The sequence below is a fragment of the Oreochromis niloticus genome, linkage group LG20, assembly GCF_001858045.2.
Source record: "Oreochromis niloticus isolate F11D_XX linkage group LG20, O_niloticus_UMD_NMBU, whole genome shotgun sequence".
In the NCBI taxonomy this organism is placed as follows: Eukaryota; Metazoa; Chordata; class Actinopteri; order Cichliformes; family Cichlidae; genus Oreochromis; species Oreochromis niloticus.
In genome coordinates this window covers 14,573,151-14,594,879 of record NC_031984.2, presented here as the reverse complement: position 1 = coordinate 14,594,879, position 21,729 = coordinate 14,573,151, and the positions used below count along the sequence as shown (strand labels likewise).

The 21,729-nt window shown below is 40.2% G+C and overlaps 2 protein-coding genes across 4 annotated transcripts; one reads left to right on the top strand and one right to left on the bottom strand.

Annotated features, from left to right (window-relative positions):
* Positions 1-1,012: 1,012 nt before the first annotated feature.
* Positions 1,013-2,128, bottom strand: b3galt4 (UDP-Gal:betaGlcNAc beta 1,3-galactosyltransferase, polypeptide 4). The gene has a single exon (XM_013274404.1). The coding sequence runs from the start codon at positions 2,126-2,128 to the stop codon at positions 1,013-1,015; it is 1,116 nt and encodes a 371-aa protein (XP_013129858.1).
* Positions 2,129-8,267: 6,139 nt separating this feature from the next.
* Positions 8,268-20,904, top strand: nr2c2 (nuclear receptor subfamily 2, group C, member 2). Of its 3 annotated transcripts, none has more exons than XM_005448712.3 (15): positions 8,269-8,446; positions 11,966-12,050; positions 12,324-12,397; positions 12,551-12,751; positions 12,847-12,952; positions 13,090-13,269; positions 13,744-13,900; positions 14,008-14,098; positions 14,274-14,419; positions 14,889-15,066; positions 15,528-15,649; positions 15,748-15,887; positions 16,364-16,501; positions 16,600-16,705; positions 18,651-20,904. In XM_005448712.3, exons 3-15 carry the CDS (start codon positions 12,332-12,334, stop codon positions 18,823-18,825), a joined length of 1,806 nt encoding a protein of 601 aa, XP_005448769.1. In that variant the 5' UTR covers positions 8,269-8,446; positions 11,966-12,050; positions 12,324-12,331; the 3' UTR covers positions 18,826-20,904. The 3 variants fall into 3 exon arrangements, 2 of the variants coding, with proteins under 2 accessions (XP_005448769.1, XP_003438891.1); XM_003438843.4 differs by having other exon boundaries at positions 12,305-12,397; XR_001225124.3 differs by lacking the exon at positions 18,651-20,904 and having other exon boundaries at positions 8,268-8,446; positions 12,305-12,397; positions 15,748-15,918; positions 16,600-16,678.
* The last annotated feature ends 825 nt before the right edge of the window (positions 20,905-21,729 follow it).

Sequence of the window (21,729 nt, the reverse complement as noted above, 5' to 3'; positions counted from 1 at the left end):
TCATTACTGAGTAGTTTATTGGTTGCTTTAATGTCATACATATTTTTTCCTGAGTACAATGGATCAGCATTTCCCTTTAACACTGTGCGTGAGAATAACAGCCCAAGGTTTTATTGACTGATAGCAGCCTCATTGAAAATGTACGTCATCCGAGCCTGGCACAGTTGACCATAAAACTCGCACAGCATTGCAAAGCTGCCAGTCAGTGGGTAATCTCGCCATAAGAAAGGAATCTTATAAGTAACACTTTTCAGATGCATAAATATTTAGCTGTGCATCACATTAGTTTTATTTTCAGTTGTTTAAGAAAATAATTATCGTGCATTCTGTTTCAGCTATTTAATGTAATGTGAAGCCTTCATGAACCCCCCCCCCAAAGATCCCTGTATCTAATCAAGGTAATCCCTTCCTATTGTATGTGAATATTGTGCCCTTGTGGCTGAATAACATCATAAATCTCCCTTTGAAAAAAAAAAATCTACTCTAGTCATTACTGGTGATTCTAAAACTTCATTATTACTCACCTGTGTAATAAGCCTGTGATTTTATATCAGTCCTATTTTTTGTGAACATGCATTTGAAATATTATACTTGGCCTAGACCACAGGCTTGCGCCTGTGTTGAAAGTAGCAGCCTATAATCATTAGACTTAGTTATCTAAACAATGTTGTTTCAATATGCAGTTGCTGCTGTGCGTCCTCACTGTAAAGCATCAGCATGCTAAACTTTGCTCTGCATCTACAGTTTGTGTCAGTGTAATAATGTGGGAGGCAGGAGACGCCCCTATACTACAGCTGATCCTGACAGCTCCCTGTACTACCAGCTGATCTTCCCTTTTCAGCAAAATAAGATACATAAGTACATTGAGGTGTTTAAAAAAATAAAGCTTTCAAATTAAACAAAGTAGCGTTTTCGTAGTGCACGTGTAGCTTCACAGCCTAAAGAGCACTTGTGCTGTTCACAGTATTGAAGCGAGGCACAGCCTCCAAATAAATCCGAGTTTGCTTAACCATCACAATCCTTGCTCCAACCCCAGAGTTGTGCCCAGCATCGCCCGGACTTTGCAAATCCCCAAAGAAGCACGTACATTCAACCAGGAGCAGGGAGGTGGTGAATGCACATCAGCCCAATAGTGCAGCATGTCTCTGGGTGGGATGTGGTGGATGGACACCATGGCCTGATAGCAGCAGCGTCCGTACGGCACACTTGGTCCACCGGAGAAGAGAGGGCAGTGTGAGGGGAGCACTCCAGCTGCTCGGGCACACAAGCCTACAAACACATCCTCGGGCGGAAGAGGTGTGGATAAAGGTGATGCAGAGGCTGCCAGGGAAATTTTGAGCAATGCAGACCGGGACAGTACATAGGCTGTGCCACTGCAATAGTCTGGAAAGACAGAAGGAGGGTAGGCTCCTGAGGGGAGGTAGTGCTTGCTGTCCGGGTCCCGGTCCGGAGCCACATGGAGATGCACCCTGCCAAGGTACAAGTCTCCTTGTTCATAGGGGTTGCGGCTCTTATTCAGAAAGTGTAGGAGAGCACTGGGATTGAACAGGACATCATCATCCACTTTGGCCATGAAGTGAGCCTGAGGGCAGAACCTCCGGGTCCAGCCCAGCATGGACAGAGTCTTCAGGGTGAGGTTGGAGTACGTGTCCAAAAAACGCCCCTGAACCAGGTCTCCCTTCTCCCGAGCCTCTTCTATCAGCAGCTTAGCCAGTCCGGGGTCAGACGCCACGCCGACCATGAAGAGGGTCATGACCCGCAGACCTCTCACCTCCACCTCCCCTCCCCAAGTGTCCCTGATGGCTTGGCGGGCCCTCTGATTGGCAGGAGCCGAAGTAACCATCATGATGAGGTAAGGCTTGGCACGTTGGCACACAAGTGGGCTAGGCATGAGCAAAAATTCCTCCGATCTGGTAGGAGGGACGCTTTGCGGTGGGATGATCCCGATGTGCGGCTCCACCACCTTGTTCATTCCCATGGAGGTGACCCATGACTCAATGAAGTCCACGAAAAGCAGAGCCGAAAGTGCTGAGCACGTTATCACCGCGCATAGAAAAGGCAGAATCCCAGGCTTGCTACCCCTCTTTCCTACCCGGGTCTTACATACCCATAATGCGCGTCCGATCATGACCAACCTCTGCTGAAGACCGCTGTGGCCGCCACAATCCCCCTTTTTAATCCTTGGCTGTCCCTCGTCTTCACAGCTAGAGGTATCTCGTTGTCATTGCGTCGTTTTGTTTTAACCTTCCGGCGTCCTCCTTCGTTCCTCTATCGGTCTCAGATACAGTAGCAGCAGCAGTAGACTGTGTCAGTGGGAGGATGCGCCAAGACAGCTTTTAGTTTTGTGTTAATGCTGCAGCTTGATTGGTTTTTGAGAAAGTAGGGTTTGCAGCTGCGCATATGAAACGGTCGATTCCCTCCGTTACCCTCTTTCTCGTGGCCCAGCTCTTATGAAGCGTTAATGATGAGGTAAAGGTCGAGCTATGTGCGATAAAGACCCGTTACTCCACCCATGTTTGTTGGTCAGACTTTCCGGGCATAGCTGTTTCTGCTTTTTTGCTTTGAAGGTCGGTGGTGTTTAGGTCACAAAGCTACGTAGTCCTTTACAGCCAGATGGTCGTACAGGCTCTGAAATGACATCCAAAGACTGTAATCATAGCTTCTGATCCTATTATTTAGAATCAGTCAAAGATGTGAGTCTTGGCTGCAGTCTTTTTTCAATGAAGTGGCAAAACCCCAGCGTGCGATTTACAAACTAGAAAATCCAAAGTAGTGGAAAAATATCTGAAAATGCGCAATTTTCAGATATGAATCATATTTCCTTTGAATCAATGTGGAGCGGCGCTGCGTTTTGCTCTTCTGCAGTCGCTCCTGTCACACGGGATGGTGCAGGGTGACACCTGGTGGTGATGCTTGGTTATGTTTCCTTCCTGTCCTTTTTTGGGAGAGTGTGTGTGTGTAAGCAAATTGCCTATCCCGTCTGATCACACGCTAAAAACTGCTCCTGGGGAAAAACTGAAGCAATCAAGTGGTATTTTATTTAAAGTGTAGTTCTTTTCATTACAGTTAACCACCCAGAAACATCCTAGGTGTTAGACACCTTTATCATAATTATCATTTATCATGAATAATAAGCTTAAAGTTATCATTTATGAAATGATAAGTTTAAGCTGTGCTGACTCTGGGGTGTATTGAATAGAGAATCACATGAATAAAAATAAACTCACTGTCGCAACCGATACGAGAATTATAAACAAGCTAAAGGAAAGATAAAATGTACAGTAACAGGCTGTCCAATACCCTGCACGTATCAAGAGGAAAATCCCAGGGAAATCACCACAGTATGAACAGCTTGACATAGCCAATACAGATGTCTACTGGGAACAATAATCTTCCATATAAGGAAGCTACTTCCTGCATGTTTTGCTCAGGCTACGTGTCTACAAGAAGGCAGTGTTGGGTTTTTGGGTTAAAGGTAGCAAGCATGCTTAACTTCAGGTGGCAGCAGGGTGACCATAAATATTCACAAGGACAAAAACTGAAAAAAATCCAGAAAGGCAAAAGGGAAATATAAACTAAAAGACCAGAGGGAGATGGTATACAGGATGTTAATGACAAAGACTGAGAAGTGCGGGACCAGAAGTGAAACACAGCAAGTGATAAAAACACAGGAAGTATCCCGAAGACAGGCATGCAGAGTAAAATGAAAACTTACAAAGAGCTAAGGGGAATACAGACCATGTCTGCTTTACCTCTGTGGAATAAGGGATTCATAAACCTTTACACATAACTTTGACAAGAGAGATATGCAGATCTGTAGTAATGAAAAGAGATAAAGCTGTTAAGTCATATCACCAGCTATGGGAAGTTATAGGAAAGATTGGTTGAAGTTAGGTTAAGGAAAGAGATCACAATCACTGAGCGTCAGTATGGTTTATGGCAGGAAAAAAAGCTAAAAAATGTGATGTTTGTTTTGAAAGTGTTAATGGAGAAGTACAGCGAAGGCCTTTGTGGACCTGGAGAAAGCTTATGACAGTCTGCCAAGATGGGAGAACTGTACTGTATAAGTCAGGAATGGCAGAGAAGTTTGTGCGGGTGGTGCAGGGCATGCATGAAATAGTGGTGGGGTGTGTGGTAGGGGTGAGAGATGGGTTTAAGATGATGGGATTATGTTTTGGCATCGGCTTTGAGCCGATGGGATCCCAATACCTGGGATGAACCATCCAAACTAACACACAGTGCACAAGAGAGGTGAAGAAGAGCATGCAGAAAGGGTGGAGTGGGTGGAGACAAGTGTCAGGGGTCATTTGTAACAGACGAATAGCAGCAACACAGGAGGCAGAGCTAAAGATGCAAAGATGTTCATTGTTAGTGACCAAGAAGGAAATAAGTATTAAGAAATGAACAGCTTAGGCTGAGTGGTTTGTAGACGAAGTTGGGGAAGCAAGGTTGAGATGGTTTGGACCAGTGCAGAGGGAGGAAAGTGGATGCACTTGGGAAAAGATGTTGAATATGGAGCTGCCAGGCGGGAGGAAAAGAGGAAAACAACATAGAAGATTCGTGTAAGGAATCCATGCAGAGGGTTGGTGTGACAGAGGAGGATGCTGGGGATAGGGTGAGATGGAGGCAGATGATCCCTAGTGACCCCTACAGGGAGTAGCTGAAAGAGAAATAAGAAGTCAACAAAGTAATGTGTGCGAAAGCTAATATGTAAAAGAATAATTATAAATGTTAAAAATTGCATTATGCACTGCAAGGTTGTAATATCAGAATAAAGTAAGAATGGTCAAAAAATGGGTTATTTCGGAATTTGTGTTCAGGAAACAAATATGGGCAAAGTGTGCTTCTTTTTTCTATTAGCACTTAACACACTGAACACCTTGATTAATCGCATGAGGCTGACCTTTATTCTAAAATGCAGTTAAATACAAATTGTAGTCCCATCCTTGCCACCATGCGTAAAAAGATAACTAAATTATATTTACAATGAACAATTACTAACATGCATGCAGTATACAGTTCATCTGAGATAGACGGAATGAGATAACTGCAGAAGACTAATGCTCGGCGGCAGGGGAGGCCAACACACCGGAGCGCCATCAGTAATCACACCTCACCTGCATAAAAGGAATGAATTGGGTCCTGAGGTTGTTCTTGGTGTGTGTGGCTGACAGCTGAAAAGCTGCAGCCGAGTGTAAAAACAGCAACCGTAAATAAAGTGTGCTGAAAAGTGCGAGTATGTGATCGGGTCTGCCGTGTATCTTCTACATGTGCCATTTCTCAGAAAACACTGATATATAGGGTTATACACTCAGTGCCCATTCAATTAGGTACCTCTGTTCATGCTTAATCAGCCTATCACGTGATGCCAACTCAACACATTTAGGCAGGTAGACATGGCAGCACAGCCAGGCTGGCCTGGTGACATTCAAACCGAGCATCAGAATGGGGAAGAAAGCTGATTTAAGGGACTCGCAGCAAGAAGGTTCTGAGTTTGAATCCACAATCTGGCTGGGGCCTTTCTGTGTGGAGTTCATATGTTCACTCCGTATCTGCGTGGGTTCTCATGGAGCACTCTGGTTTCTGGCAGTCTGTACAGGGTATACCCCGTTTCTCGCCCTATGTCAGCTGAGATGAGGTTCCAGCCCTTCTGCGACCCTGAATTGGATAAGTGTGAGAGAATGGATGGATGACTGTGGCATGGCTGCTGATGCCAGACATGCTGGCCTGAGTATTTCATAGACTGCTGATCAGATTACAGCCATTTCCAGAGTTTAAAGAGAATGAATGAAGCCAGCAGGAACTCACATAACTACCCGTTACAAGGCCTCCACAGTCACCAGATCTGAGCACCTCTGGGATATGGTGGAATGACAAATTCACATCATGGACATGCAGGTTAAAAATCTGTGTGATGCCTTCATTTGAATATGGACCAATATCGCACCTTGTTGAATCTATGCCATGAGGAATTGAGGCACCTCTAAAGGCAAAATTGGGTCCAAGGTACAAGGAAGGTGTAATAAAGTCTTGTGAGCATATAGCCCACATATTGCATGTATAACAGAGGTCATTAAAGATATGAATAAGTCTCTTTAATTTGTTAAATGCCCGTTAAAAAAAGAAGTGCGGTGTAACAAAACATGATGGTTTGATACTCTTTATTCACTGTAGACTGTGTTTAAAGTGGTGTGGAAAAAAATTTAAATAAATTAGATTTTCAGTCATTCACTTTCATGTGAAGAAATCTTGCCCAATGCCCATAACTTTATATAACTGGGTATGGTATATTTATGAGTACCATGTATTTTTTTTTTTTTTTTACCATCATTATTGTTAGAAAAGCAAAGTTGCTTCAAAAGTGAGAATAAAAAAGGAAAATAGAAAGATTATGATAAAAAAATGTCTCAAATAATAATACAAATTCAGATGCTTGGTGTAGATTTGAAAACAAAATGAAAAGCATTTATTTCAATGGGCAAGACATATGTTTCACATTTTTTGGTGTGTGGCTTCACCTTTTATTATATTTGCATTTTACTTTATCTTTAGCCTTTTCATCTAAAGTGTTATGTAATATGGGCCTTTGTGCATGTGCAAACACATGTAATTAGCATTTTTAAGCCCAAAACAGAGTTTGTACAGTTCTAATTCTACAATTATACTTTAACACAGTCTGAAGTCTCTTGGGCTTTCTCATAATTTAATTAAGTAATCTTCAAAATTAGTTCTCCAGGGCTCTTGAAGGACATTTCAATGCATTTTTTTGGATTGTGGCTGCTTTTTGTTCTGTTCTCTGTCAAGATTATCTCACACTGCTTCAGTGTTGAGGTCTGGGCTCTGGGGAGGCCAGTCACTGACTGATAGTGCTCCATTGTGGGTTTTTCCATCCAGGTTAATGCACTGGCAGTGTGTTTGGGATTATTGTCATGCTTAAAAATGAAGCTGTTTCTTGTCAGGTGCCTTCCAGATCATATTGTACGGCTGATGAAAATATGATGGTGCATTTCAATGTTCATAATTCCATCAGCATTGATAAGATCCCCAACACCACTGGCTAAAATCAGCCCTGAGCCATTGCAGAGCCGACGCTATTTTTTAAAGATGTGCCGTAGACACTCACTGTTGTACCTCTCTCCTGACTTCCTCTGTACATATTGACGACAATTTGAACTATAAGTTTTACATTTGGATTCATCACTACACAAGATCTGTTGACACTGATTTTCATTCCACTTATTGTGTAGTTTAGCATATGTTTTCTCCCTGTTTCCCTTCCTTCAGAATGCCTCTTGACAGCTACCCTGAGACCACTGAGACCATTCCTGGTGAGGATTCGGTGAACAGTAGATTGAAAAGCTGAAGGTTCAGATGGATCTCCAAAGGCAGGACTTTGCTGGATCCCCCCCCCCATTTCTTAAGGACATGACTTTCAGATACTGTAGATAGTGCCACTTGAAAGTTTCCTTGAAACATTTTTATGGACACACCACACAATATATGCCAGGTGACTAATAGCTCTTTGGGAATCACGTTGTTAGTGCAAAAATACAATTTTATGTCTATCAGATTGTTTTTGGCATTTTTGTAGATTCAAACTAAAGAAATGGAAATAGTTTATGTGCTCTGTGACAGGCTGCTAGTAACAAAGTGCCTAAAGATATTATGTTAAATTGATTCTTTGCCAAGTTGTCTGTTATGTGTAGACATAACATTGGCTTCCCTGAGTTAGGTGTCATTTTATGCTTACTGATTTGTAGGTTGTGTGTTAAGTGGCTTAACAAACAAAACCAGAAAGCCAGCATAATGATTGCTCAAGACCACTTAATGAAATTGCCAGAAAGTCTCGCTTCTTGGAAGCAAAATATAAAGAAATTAGAGCTGGATCAAGATTATAACTGGATAACATTATCTGACATTTTCTATATCTGTCTATATCTGATGACATTATGTATATGTCACGTAATTCTGACAGTATCGTATAAGACTAAAAAAAAGAAAAACACTTTATTTTTATATTTGCAATATTTATACTATTTGTAATCATTTATGCAATCACTTATTAAAGCCTTGAGTTTATTATTGCAGCTCTTTATTTGAAGGGCACAAACGCACTAAAGGAGAAACAGTGCGTCTATCCTCTGCTTAAATACATCTGTTGTGAAACATTTTTTTTTTTACTATGTAAATGTTTCAAACGTACCTTAACAACAAACTCCAGACAGTCAGACATAATGACGTCAGTCCTGTCTGGCTCGCGCTAAGGGTGGGGGGGTGTTGGAGTCGCGCGGGGACGCGAGAGAGGAAGGAGGAAAAAAAAACTCAACCATCATCAACTCGCTGGCGGAGCGGGGTCACGAACTATGACCTTTAACAGAAGAAAACCAAAACAAATATTTTATAAAATAGCAGAGCGCCCTAAATCTGTGACCGCCAGTTCCTGGAGGTAAGTCTGAGTCCTGGATTGAAAACAGTAGAAAGCTGTGAGACATACAGGACCATAAAAGAGCGTAGCTAATTTCCCGGCTAGCTAGCAAGCTAGCCGATGCGGAGCTCCCTTCCTGGCCGTCTCCGGCAGCTGGGAGTGCGGGCATGGACCGTGAAACATCGGTCTCAGTCTGCTTAGGCTGACATGTTTTGCTGACAGCTAAATTAAATGTTAAATACGGTGACACAGCTGTCGACTTGAAACAATCCCTGCCGCTAGGATGACAGCCACAGTGGGGCACACAGCTGCAGTCGGCTCTCACTGCAGCCTTCTTGCGTTCACTTGCAGTGAGCTAGCTGAAGGGGCTAACGCTGGAAAGCTGTAGCTGCAGCAGATGAACTCGACCCTTTTACCTTTGCCATCCCGGGGACGGGAGTAGATTGAAAGTACTACGATCATACCTTTTATTCATCACAGCTGCCTTTTTTTAATATTCGCCACCAGAATTTCAACATTCATCTGTTCGGTGTCTGAAAACAAAATTGCTCGAACATATTTATCATAAGGATTCGTCTTCGGTGTTACTGGCTGATTGCCAGATTCTCCATTTTGTTATGTGTTGTGATACGTTTGAAGAAAGAGGTAATGATGGACGTACTTGTAGACCAATCAGTAAACAATATGAAGCTACATCAGATTCCTGTATGGTTACTGCAGCCACATAAATCATTTCCCCCCGAAGGCTGTCAGATTGTATTCTTATAAACAGTAAAAGACCAAATAAACAGAGAAGGACGGAAATCTTTTAAATGGCAGTAGATTAGAAAGAATTAAACTAATGGAGGGTGGATTTAGACACTTCTCCCAAGAATAAAGATGCAAGAATAAAGATGCTGCAAGGTGGTGATCACAGCTTTAAAAAAAAAAAAAAATCATTCTAATTTCTAGATCTTCTAGTGCAGCTTGACTTTTTCTTTCTTTCTTTCTTTCTTTCTTTCTTTCTTTCTTTTTTTAACATACTAGCAGTTGTGTTACACTGACAGCGAATCTAGGTTTGTTCAAAGTGGTGCAAACAGCCACAAAAACCATAGGCCAGAAAGTCATCATAGCCCTCAGTCACTTTAGAAACAATGTGTGTTTCAACATTTTGTGAGATTCAACTCATCTTGTATTTACTGTTACCTTCTGGCAGAAGTTTAAAGGATTTAAAAATTAATTTGTGCTCTGTTCAGTTAATGCTCGGAATATTAGTCTGTAGTGTGGAGGTCATTGGGTTAGTGCAACATCAATTAATGTTGATGTGATGCTAAATTGTGACTTATTGTGCTTTGTGTGTTTGTGGTGGTCACAATAACTATGATGGGAACTGGGACTTGGAGTCCAGAACACATTTCCTCTTCAGTGACAATAAAGTATAAAGTAAAGTAAATTAGAAGTTTTAAAAATATTAAAAGCAGTGGGAGTTAGTCTCAACACCTTTATATATACTATGTTTTTTAAGTCTTGACACTGTTTCATATTTTCCCATTTGGAGGACAGATGTACAAAGTAAGAAATGATTGGTGCCTCTGTCGATGTCGGTGTGGTATTAGTATCTCCAAAAAGTGTTTCACCCTCTGAAATTACTCTGGCACTGGATTGATGCAACTCAAGATTCAGGGGTAGAAAATATTACATTAGCCAATATAGGTGCAGCAGTATAGGAGGATTGACCATAACTATGATAACATATAATATCTAACGCAGTGATGGTTCCAAACTCTCTTCAGTTAGCTTCATATTGAGTGTGATTTTGGTTTTCAAAAGAAACAAAATAGACATTTAACAAAGGTAAAGGTGAGTTTAACTGATAGCTTAATTATTTTATCTGGAATTTCACATAAATACTGCATTGTCTTAGCAAGTTGTGTTGTGGTCTATAATAACATGTCAGCTATATTGCCAAATTAAGTGAAATCCTCCTGCTGTGGTGGCTTACTCTCTGTGTGAGAATATGCAGAAGTGCTAAAGTATGGCTCTAAAGTCAGCGTAAAGTCACATGTAGAGGAACACACCAAGCTGTCGATCTTTGAACCATTCTATTGTATGGTTGCTCAGGTTTTATTAAGGATGTGGGAAAAAATTTTATATAGAGTAGTATTGTGTTATTTTGCATTTGAATCTTATATCAATACAGGGACACTAAATATGAACATAGTATTAAACAAATTAAAATACACTGGTAATACTATGAGCAAGAGGGCCCATCTCATGCACCACCATCCCAAGATAACATTACCTGAGCAAACATTTATTTGACTAAAAAGCCATCCAACACTGGACAGACTAACCTTGACAAAGATACTTCCTAGTTCACAGCAAGCCAAAGGCTCAGTCACACGAGTAAAAATAGGACAAGAACATCCTTGCAACTACAAAAAAATTAAAAATGTATATACATATATAATTATTTCCACATTCTGCAACCGATTGCGACTTGTGACTAAATGGTTGTCCAGACCTTTATGGTTATTGCACGTTTACAAGCACTTTTTATCGCACGTTGCTTGGATAGCTTACCTGATCAGAGATAACCTTTCTGCAAACAGTAATAGTCTGGACTTGGGCTGACTGTAATCACTCTGAAAAAGATTCTTGAAGGTTTGCAAGTAATTGCTGTCTAATTTTAAATGCAAACAGATTGCCAGCATGTTGCCATCAGTCTGAATGGGTCTGTCATTGTGCACAAGTCGAAGGGACTTGACTCATCTGGCTGCCAGCTGATTGTATTCTGGTTATTTATGTAGACCACAGACTCCATGTTATGGCAACATTTATGGCAGGTTTTAGGGACAGTGTTGGTATGCTTGACAATCTCATTTTCCACCAAAAAAATAACTGAAGTGAGATAACTTTATCTTATTGGATAAAACAAATACAGACAAAGTTTAACTTGTGGACATAATTTGCAATTTTAAAAAAGCTGATAAATCATAGTGTACATTGTTGCAATACTCTCCATATGTTAAAAATCGCAATAAATTCTTCTTGTGATTGAAGTGAAATGTTTTGTTGAAGTTACCTAAAAAATAAGAATATTACTTTTAATAACTGTTTGATGATACGGCAGTCTATAGCTTAATATATAGCTGACAGGGCAGTGAACAGAAACTGTTTTGTCAATTTTTTTTTAGTTTTAAGACTGATTGCATTTGTTATTATATAATATAAAAAGAGAGAAGCTTGTCTTTTGTTTAATTTTTAATGATTTTAAAAGTTGGGTTGCAAAGGCATTGCTGCAGCACAGATTTAGTATTTCTAAAGTGGCGTAATATTTTAATGTTTATGTCACGCATTCATAAGAACACGTGAGTGAGACATTGGTGTGCTTCAGCAGCCAAATCGCACCATACAAAATCATCCAATGTCATGCTGCATCTTCTGTGACCATTTTGTGAGTCGCTAATTTAAAAAAAATGCAATGTCAGCCTGCTCTTCTGGGGTAGTTGGTATTTTTATTAGTTATTTAATTATTGTCTTTGACATCCTTCCAAACAGACCTCACTGATGACTTTACTTCATCATGACGTCCAACCTGAATCTGCTTTCCCAGCAGAAAGTGGATTCTGAGCATGAGGCAGAGGTGAGTGGTCTGAAGTTGTTGCTTCATCTAACCAATATGAATTTTGTTTTGTTTGTTTCTTTTTTGATGGTGTTACTCACTTTGGTTGTGTGGTTACCTTTAATATATAATTCACCTTTTGCTGTCTTCTTTGACTTACAATAAAAGTGTATACCATTTTGTAGCAAAATATTTCAACTCTGCATATTCAAATGAAATGTATTTGTGTTTCAGACCTATTAATTAAGATTATTTTTATACATTTAACCAATTAGGTGTCATCCTCTCCATCAGACTCAGTGATGAGTGAGTCTCCGCAGCGCTTTCAGGTCATCTCGACTGAGCCCTCTACACCACAGCGAATTCAGGTAACATCTTAAACTTGAATGTGTTACAACCTGTTGACATTGTCCCCTTTCGCAGGGGCGCTGAACATGTTGGTGTTAAAATATTTGTCTTGGATCTTCCACACTTTACATCTCCCTGTTGTCATTCCTCTTTCATCTCTTACCCCCCCCCAGATTGTAACCGACCAGCAGACCGGTCAGAAGATCCAGATAGTGACAGCAATGAACCCATCCAGTGCCCCCAAGCAACAGTTCATTCTGACTACAGCTGACAGCTCAGGGGCAGGAAAGGTCATCCTGGCCTCACCAGACAGTCACAACGCCAAACAGCTCATCTTCACTGCTGCAGACAGCCTCGTGCCAGGAAGAATACAGGTACATTTCCCTCTTAATACTGCCACATAGTGCATATGTGACAACACTACTGGCAATAACTTGTTCTTATTTTAATGCATTTTTTTTTTTTTTAGATTGTTACAGATCCAGTGTCAATGGAACGGTTGTTAGGACAGTCAGGAGATTTGAGCCGACCACAGCCGGTGGAGTACTGTGTGGTGTGCGGAGACAAGGCTTCAGGTATTTCAGGCACTTAACATGAGTATACTTCGGTTCTTTTCCATATACTTTGACAAAGTCCAGCTGTGTGTTCAGCTTCATATTGTCAGTAGACTCAACCACAGGTACAAAATAAGACCTTTTTTGTCTGTGTACAGGACGTCACTATGGAGCCGTCAGTTGTGAAGGATGTAAGGGCTTTTTTAAGCGGAGTGTGAGGAAGAATCTGACTTACAGCTGTCGCAGTAAGCAGGACTGCGTCATCAACAAACACCACCGCAATCGCTGCCAATTCTGTCGGTTGAGAAAATGCCTTAAGATGGGGATGAAGACTGAGTGTGAGTGTGCATCCAATTCCAGGACACAGTGCAAAAATACACCCAGAAACAAGTCAAGTATTGTCCCTGAGAAAATAGTTTCAGTTCCCTTGAGAAATAAGTGAGATATGGCCAGAAAAAGTCTTCTATCTTTTTCCTGACCTGGCATGTATAAAATACAGACTGGTATGACACTGGATACTGCTGCAGGAGGTTGTTTAGGAAACATTGTCCCTACAGCTACTCAACGAGGGTTATTTTTAGTAAAAATATAGGTTCAGCTCTTTCTTTACCATCAATTTGCCAGGAAGTCCAACTGAGAACTATTCTGATCAGTTAAACCAGAAGTACCTCATATCTGCAGTATTCTGAGAGACACTGCATATTATTAGCATGGTTCTCAGTGCATGCTTGTAGAAATGCACAGTGTTCTTTTGTATTTACTTGTAAGCATGAGGAAAATATTAACACATTCTGACTTCTGTAATTATTCAGCTGTCCAGAGTGAGAGGAAACCCATCGACATAGTGCCCAGAGAGAGGCATGCCAACTGTGCTGCCTCCACCCAAAAGATCTACATTCGTAAGGACCTAAACAGTCCACTCATCGCCACACCTACGTTTATCTCCGATACAGAGACAGATGGATCCAGGTCAGACCTGCAGACAAACATTGAGTCTGAGCTGTTAAATTTGCACCTTCTTTAAGTTTCCAACGATTTTGTAAAGTTGTTTTGATGGTTCTTTGTACCACATGTAGGTCCAGCTTGCTGGACCAGGGGATGCTGGTTAACATCCAGCAGCCGGTGATCCAGAGTGATGGAACTTTGGTGCTGGCAACTGATTCAAAGGTACATCTAATCATTAAAGAGACTGTGTAACAATAAACAAAACATCTGCCTTTTCTAAGTCGTGTAAAGAGGTTTGAGCATAACATCTGTGCTAGGCAGTGTTGTATGTACAGTGGATGCTGGTTATGTTGCTTATATGATGGGATATAATCTGGATTGTGTCATTTGTCTTTAGATGGATTGTGGGCAGGGAGACTTGGGGACGCTAGCCAACGTTGTGACATCACTGGCCAACCTAAGTGACTCACTAAAAGAAAACCTAAACAATGGTGATACCTCAGACAGCCAACATGAAGAGCAGTCTGCCAGCGAGATAACACGGTCAGTCAGCAACACTCAGAGAGAAGTCTTGCCTTTGCTTGTTCAGATTTGGGTTCAGGTGGCTTATTGTTCGTGTTCTCTTAAAATCTACTTTGTCTCTGCAGAAGCAAACCAGTTCTCTATTTGCATTTGTTTAATACCGCATTGGTAATTTTGTGAGTTATGCATTGTGGGTTCTAATATCTGCATTATTTTTAACACTGTTAAAACTTTTGTTGTAGAATGTAGATAAGATTTCATTGATGAGTTTGCATTGTTTTTGTTCTCATTTGAATGAACATAGTAACCGGATAATTGTGTGTATAAGAAAACAGTGTTAAAAACAGCATTTAGGTAATAAAAGCGGTGCTAAGGAGTTAACGCATGTATGTGTGCAATAAGAACACATTTATACTTTTGTGACTTACAAGTTTCCTGTCAATGAAATTAATGAAAGGTCATTTTGTGTGTGCTTGTGTCTTGCACACAGTGCCTTTGACACCCTGGCCAAAGTCTTCAACCCACCTGAAGTCGGGGTTGAAGACAGTCTGACTGATAAGTCACAATGTGTCAGTGGAACAACGATCCAGCTGATTGGTCGAGACCAGGAGACCCCTATTATAGAGGTGGAAGGACCACTGCTCACAGACAGCCATGTCAGCTTTAAAGTGAGTAAAGTTCACATGTAATGGGAAGAACAATATGCACATTTTTTGGAGATGATTGACAGCTGAGGGATACCGATTGACATCCACAGAAGGGTGGGTGGTACTCAGAGGTTATTCACCAGAATACAAGACTATTCATCTGTCTATGCAGTTTTAAATTACCCAAGTATGGATGCATGGTCTATAATAAACAGCAAAACCCTGTTAAGTGGTTTGTTATCACCTGCAGTTGAAACACTTATTTTAAGCAGAGATATAGGCAGGAAACACGAGGAGCAGTAAAAAATATGACATGTAACGACCAGATTCCCTGCTGGACATTTTGTGCAATGTGCATCAACTGGAGCGACTCACTTAACACTTGCGTTGTGTTTCCTTTGTGTTACCATTCTCCTGTCAGCAGTAAGGTTTTTGTACTTGATGTCCTTTTCAGCTGTGTTGTGTTTGTATCTTTCCTCTAGCTGACCATGCCCAGCCCCATGCCCGAGTATCTGAATGTACACTACATCTGTGAATCTGCATCTAGACTTCTCTTCCTCTCCATGCACTGGGCACGCTCAATCCCAGCCTTCTCAGCTCTCGGGTGAGAGAGTTTTCACACTTAAATTAAACCACTGCAAGCTGCTGTCTTTGCAAACACTACCAGATGATTATTAATCAATATTTTCCCTCTCTTCTCAGTCAGGAGGCAAACACCAGTTTGGTACGAGCCTGTTGGAACGAGCTGTTCACTCTGGGTCTTGCTCAGTGCGCTCATGTGATGAACCTGTCGACCATCCTTGCAGCCATCATCAACCACCTTCAAAGCAGCATCCAGGATGGTATGGACCACAGACCTCGCCATCTTTCACAGTAGGACACACACGCATATAAACAGGAGTAAAGAAATGCGATTTTTCTTTTTTTTCCTTTCTTTTTTGTTATTAACAAACATAGGCCTTAAGCATAGAGGACAACTTTATTACTTACATGTGATGAAATCAGAACAGGCTCATATTGTTGCTGTTTTTATTTAGATTGTAACAAAACTTTGAAATGTAATTGCACATTGAATGAAATTAAAAATCCCCCCTGCTAGGACCATTTTGGCTTAATGAAGCCAACTACATTGCAAACAAGTGATGACACTTGCCACTAACACTGACTAAGAATTGCGGCGTTTTTCAGTGACGACATGCTTTTTGTTGTTTCTCTAAGTAACTTTTCTCGGACCATTAAGATGGAAAAGAATTAAAGAAAATGAGAGACTTAAACCATTAATATATTTATACAAAATGGAAACTTTCTTCTGTCTCAGACAAACTGTCAGGGGAAAGGGTGAAACAGGTGATGGAGCATATCTGGAAGTTCCAGGAGTTCTGTAACAGCATGACAAGATTGGAGACCGACAGCTATGAATACGCCTACCTGAAGGCTATAGTGTTGTTCAGCCCAGGTGAGTCTGATTTTCTGTGTCAGAAATAATAATGGACAGTCTAGCTGTTATCAGTCAAATGATTTTGGAGAACAACTGTTGTGTGTTTGACTCATCAGATCACCCAGGTGTGGATAGCAGTGGGCAGATTGAGAAGTTCCAGGAGAAAGCTCTGATGGAGCTACAGGACTATGTGCAGAAAACATATCCAGATGACACCTACAGGTACATTCATACCTCCTATCCTACTCTCACCCACATTCAAAGCAAAGTGACAAAAAAATGTTATACAAAGAAAGTGATACCCTAACTTAATACCCAGCACTAAGATGGAAAAGTAACTGATGGTATGCCACTCTTATTTTATTAGCGCAAGTTAATTGTGAGTTTGGTTGAGTCTTTTTTGGTTTTTACAACTTCTCACCAGCATATACCTGTTTCATTCTGTGGGACACATCACTGTCTGCCAGGCTTGAAGCTTTCATTTTCACTGTGGCTTTCTGAGGCTGTGAATTCACCAGCTTGTTATCTGCACTATTCTCGAGTAGGCACAGTAAAACATCTCAGACTCTGCAGAAGGGAGCTGTACTAAGACTGTTAAACATCCAGGCTGACTGCATCTGACACTTGCATTCTTGTCTCTGCAGAGTAAAAACAGGTAATGTCTAGAAGGTGCAGGTCTGCAGTGCATGTCTGAAACAGTTTTTGGCTGATGCTGTCTGACTGCTGTTCAGCTGTCATTTAATCTGACTGTTAACATTTTAATTGATGTCCAGTGCTGGTAAATGTTTGTATCCTAAATGTTATGCAACCACCAGCCACCAGATGGAGCATCATTGTAGAGAAATGCCATATCAAAAGGATGAGATTGTGGATACAAGCAGCAGAAATGAGCTTTCTTTGAAAGGTGGCTGACCTCTCCTTAAAGAATGGGTTGTTCTCAGCTAGCTGAGGTTGGTTGCTTCTTGGATGAGGTGTTCTGAGCATGTCCTAATGGGAGGACAGGGATATTCTCTTGGCATTACCCAGAAAGAGTTGGAGGAGGTGGCTGGGGGGAGAGTCTGGGCTTCTCTGCTTAGACTGCTGTCCGATAACACTGATTACATTAAAGAGCTTAAAAAAATCATAACAAACTTTCCCCAAGATTTTTATGATAGCTGTGTGAAGTGCCACACCTTTAGACAGTGTTTACTATAATAATCTGAGTTTTAATCTAAATAAGTCATACCCCAGCTGTATGATGCAGTGAATTTTGAGCGACAAGCCAATGACTTGATTAGCAGCATATCATGGTGAGCAGAGGAATATGGGTTCTTGGTTTCATTCAGCTGTACAGGATACAAGTGCCTATATCGTGAATTGGTATGTGAGGAATGCTATTACCATCTTATTGCAGATAATAAAGTGAAAACACTGATAGTAGTTGTGTTGGGGTGGGCTGGGCAGCAGAGGACCATCAGTGTACCACTGTCCACCCTTCATAATGTACAATATGGATCCCAAAGACAAAAAAGTCTGTAACACCCAGGGAGAAACCAGCACACACCCCAGGAGTTTATTTGTCATTTCCAGCTTGAAGAGATGTTTTTTAATTAGTTTTTTATGCAAGTGGATATGAGCAGAACAGCTGAAACAGTATTAAGTTAATACATGCTGGCTCTTTAGTGTTTTTACCTCAGAGCTGTACTTCTCTACTCTTCACTGTGCTTTTGCTACACACAGTGGAGTCTTTTACCAACAAATGAGGTTTGCTGGAAGGTGTTGGTTTGGCTCACCAGGCTGAGCCACTCCCCACACACACACACACACACACACACACACACACACACATTCATTTGAAACTGTGTAGACGTCCAGACATGTACTTACATTATATATGTAAATGCAACATTATATTATAGCAAGGCAGATTCATTGTATTATGAATCTTATAATAATGATCACATTAATTTAATGCATCACTGGGGAAATAATCTAAAAATTGGCCTTGATTGGTTCACTTTGACCAAGGTCTATCGCTGACATCATCCTCCATTGGCACAAACCTGAACTCCTGTGTCTTTTTCTTTTCTGTGGATGTCTGGCAGAAGGCCTTTATTCCATTTCAGGTAAAACCGTGTTTGCATGCAGTGATGTGTTATATAAATTACATTTTTATTCCATTCCTCAGGCTGACACGTATTCTGACTCGTCTGCCTGCACTGCGCCTCATGAACTCAAGCATCACAGAGGAGCTCTTCTTCACTGGCTTAATAGGAAATGTTTCTATTGACAGCATAATTCCTTACATCCTCAAGATGGAGACGGCTGAGTATAACAGCCAGGACTCTGACTCTACAGAATGACACGCCATCACTCCAAGCACCCTGACTCTCAGAGTTTGAAGTATTTAGTGAGTCTCCTCTTCAGGTACACACTTTCTCTTGTAAGGATTGTATTTTTGAACTGCAGTACTAAATCCTGCAGCAGGCCCTTGTTTTCAGTGATGCATAGTGCAAAGTCATTCAGGTAGATTGAGATGGAATGGCATTGGACAGCCTGGATGGCTGGGGATGCTTCCTGAAGCTGATGCAGTCAGTCCTATTGAACTAAGTAACAGAATCTTCTGCATCTACAGCTGTGCTCTTTAATGTCTTTATAGCACTTGACCTAACCCTTTCAAATTCCGTTACATTTGTCTAGGTTTGCATAACTTCCAGAAAGTCCAGAATCTAAAAGTAACATTAAAAGAAATCCTGCATGTGAAAAAGATCTTTAAAAGCCTCTTTAGAGTGGAGGACATCTGTTCACTTTAAAGCTGGGAAGTTTTTTTGAACATCAGCGCAGTAAAATTGGCATGTTTCTGATACAGGCCATTAAAAGAATTGAGTTTTCAATATGTATGGAAAAGAGCTTTTGTTAATTTTGACACAACTGAAATTAAAATGGAGTTGTTCAATGAGTTAAATCTGAATTATAGTTAGACAAACTCAGTCAGGTATATAAAGGTACAAACTCTCAGTTATGTCCTCCATTAGTAAGTATTCATAGCATGTCATAGTATTGATCAAGCTCATAGCGCATAATCAGCTCAGTGCACCACCTCTCTTTTAGTTTCGCTTTTACAATAACAAAAGTTTCATAAGTCAAGTTAGCCATTTAAATTGAGGAGCTTATGTTGTTTCTTATACTGAACGACATCTCAGAGGTTTTTTATGTGCTTGTGTTTCTATGTGGTACAATTATTTTTAGGTTATTATGAGTATGTTCCTCATATAATCCGTGCAATCACCTCATCAATTTTCCCTTTTATGACAATCAATTACATATTGTTTCCTTCTGTCCTGTCAGTGTCATAACCATTCTTCTTTATCTTCATTTTTTACAGTATTTATCATCAGCTAAATATTTCTTTTAAGGAATTAGATTACCTTAAATGTTTGGGTTTAAAAATCTGACTTATGTGTAGCTATGCTACTGTTTTTTATGTTTGCATTTGTATTCTCGTGCACATCAATCAGCTTTTGTGGTGTTTCATCGCACTCATGCTGACTAAAACTTTGTGTTTTGTATGTTTTCTAAAAACTTTAACTTGTTGTAAACAAATTTGCTCGTTGCATACTAAGTGTACTTAAAGTACTTTTGGGCAGGTTTCCCTGATTTAAAAGAAAAAATGGAGAAAAAAAAATTAAGATTTTCTGGGAAGCCAGTCCCGAGTGCATTGATGTCTTGGAGACGACGTAGGAGATATGCATTGGCTTACCTTCTTATATTATGGTTCTGAATAGGCATCCACAGCAACATGAATGATAATGGGTGTATAAATAAGTCAGCTATGATTATGTCTTTGTGAAGTACATGTCAGATGTAATATTTGGGTTTAAAACCCATACGGACTGTTCGTAAAGGCACTGGTGAGAAAAGACCTTCGTACATGTAATTTCATTAAAATGAGTGCATGTTGTTTTGAAGCAGGGTTTTATAATCTTGTCGCTGTTTGCCCTAAAAAGGAGCATTGTTATAATTTTTCTAGAGCATTGCAATGCATGCAAAAGTTGCTTAAGCGCATTTTATTAAATGCTGTATGGAAAATGTGGATTTAAATGTTGTGGCTTTAAAATATTTACCATGAGCAGCTCCCACATTACAGGATATTAGAGGAGTTTTTCCAGAGTATCTTATGGTTAAAATTTTATACTGTGTAAAAGTACTGTTTTTTTTCCTTATGTAAAATGTCTGTGTTCAAACATTGAGATTGAGAAAATCAGAAAATCATTCATGTTTTGCTCGAGTTGGTCACAACCCTACCTTTCTACCTCACGCTGAAAAAGATATAAAAGAAATGTGTTAATGACTGAGTCCCGCATCAGCATTCCAGTCTCTGAGGCCAGCTTCTCTGAAGCTACGCATTTTAAACAAAATAAACAGTTATTCATGAAATAAAACATGACTGAAGTTATTTTTGATGAAGATGGATGATAGAACTGGGTAAGTTGAATTCTGTATGAACATATATCAGTTTTTTTCTGTTCCCTTGAATGGAAGTTAGGCTTTAGTAACAATATAGGCAGCAACCATAGCATTTTCCTTATTACTTAGATCACTTTTAAATACAGATGTTTCCCCATAAAAATAAAGCCATCAAATAACTAGTGAAAAAAGAAGCATTAATAATGCAGAAACTTGCTTTATGGGTCTGCATGAATATTTTATTCTACAGTTTACTGAACGACAGCAAACTAAACTCCAAAAAGACACAAAAAACACAAATTCTGTTTCCAAAAAAAGAGAAAAGTATTTATCTGAATTGAGGATTATCTTTTAAACTGTATATATTTCTCCCATGTGTCTTTACTCTTAGTTTTTAACAACTGCACAAAGACCCCTTTTTCATAGCTTCCATGATTATTGCAAAACTTTATACACAAAATATTCAAGCTGCATTCACAGAACCACACAGTGTTGTCAAATCAAACACACAATCAGGCGAAATTACTCCACTAAGCTCATATTGCTCATGGCTTCAAAAAAAATTAAAGACAAGTCTTTCCAAAGTCATTCTACAAAAGATTAAAAAATATGAAATTAAAATGGAGATGAGCTCACAATATCATTAAATGTCTGAGAAAAATTTGAAAAGAAACTCATGAGTATATTGTGACACTCAGGTGCTGGTTTATTAGATACCCCTCTTACTAGTACCAGGCTGGACCTTTTTTTTTCTTCAGAAATGCCTCAATTCTTAATAGATTCTCCTCTTCCACTACACC

Bases quoted from the DNA above. Each gene is read 5' to 3' on its own strand.
- b3galt4 (XM_013274404.1), bottom strand. From the start codon at position 2,128: ATGATCGGACGCGCATTATGGGTATGTAAGACCCGGGTAGGAAAGAGG.
- nr2c2 (XM_003438843.4), top strand. From the start codon at position 11,991: ATGACGTCCAACCTGAATCTGCTTTCCCAGCAGAAAGTGGATTCTGAG. The intron at 13,270-13,743 runs GTGAGTGTGCAT...GTAATTATTCAG, and splicing joins GATGGGGATGAAGACTGAGT to CTGTCCAGAGTGAGAGGAAA. The intron at 16,706-18,650 runs GTACATTCATAC...TCCATTCCTCAG, and splicing joins TATCCAGATGACACCTACAG to GCTGACACGTATTCTGACTC.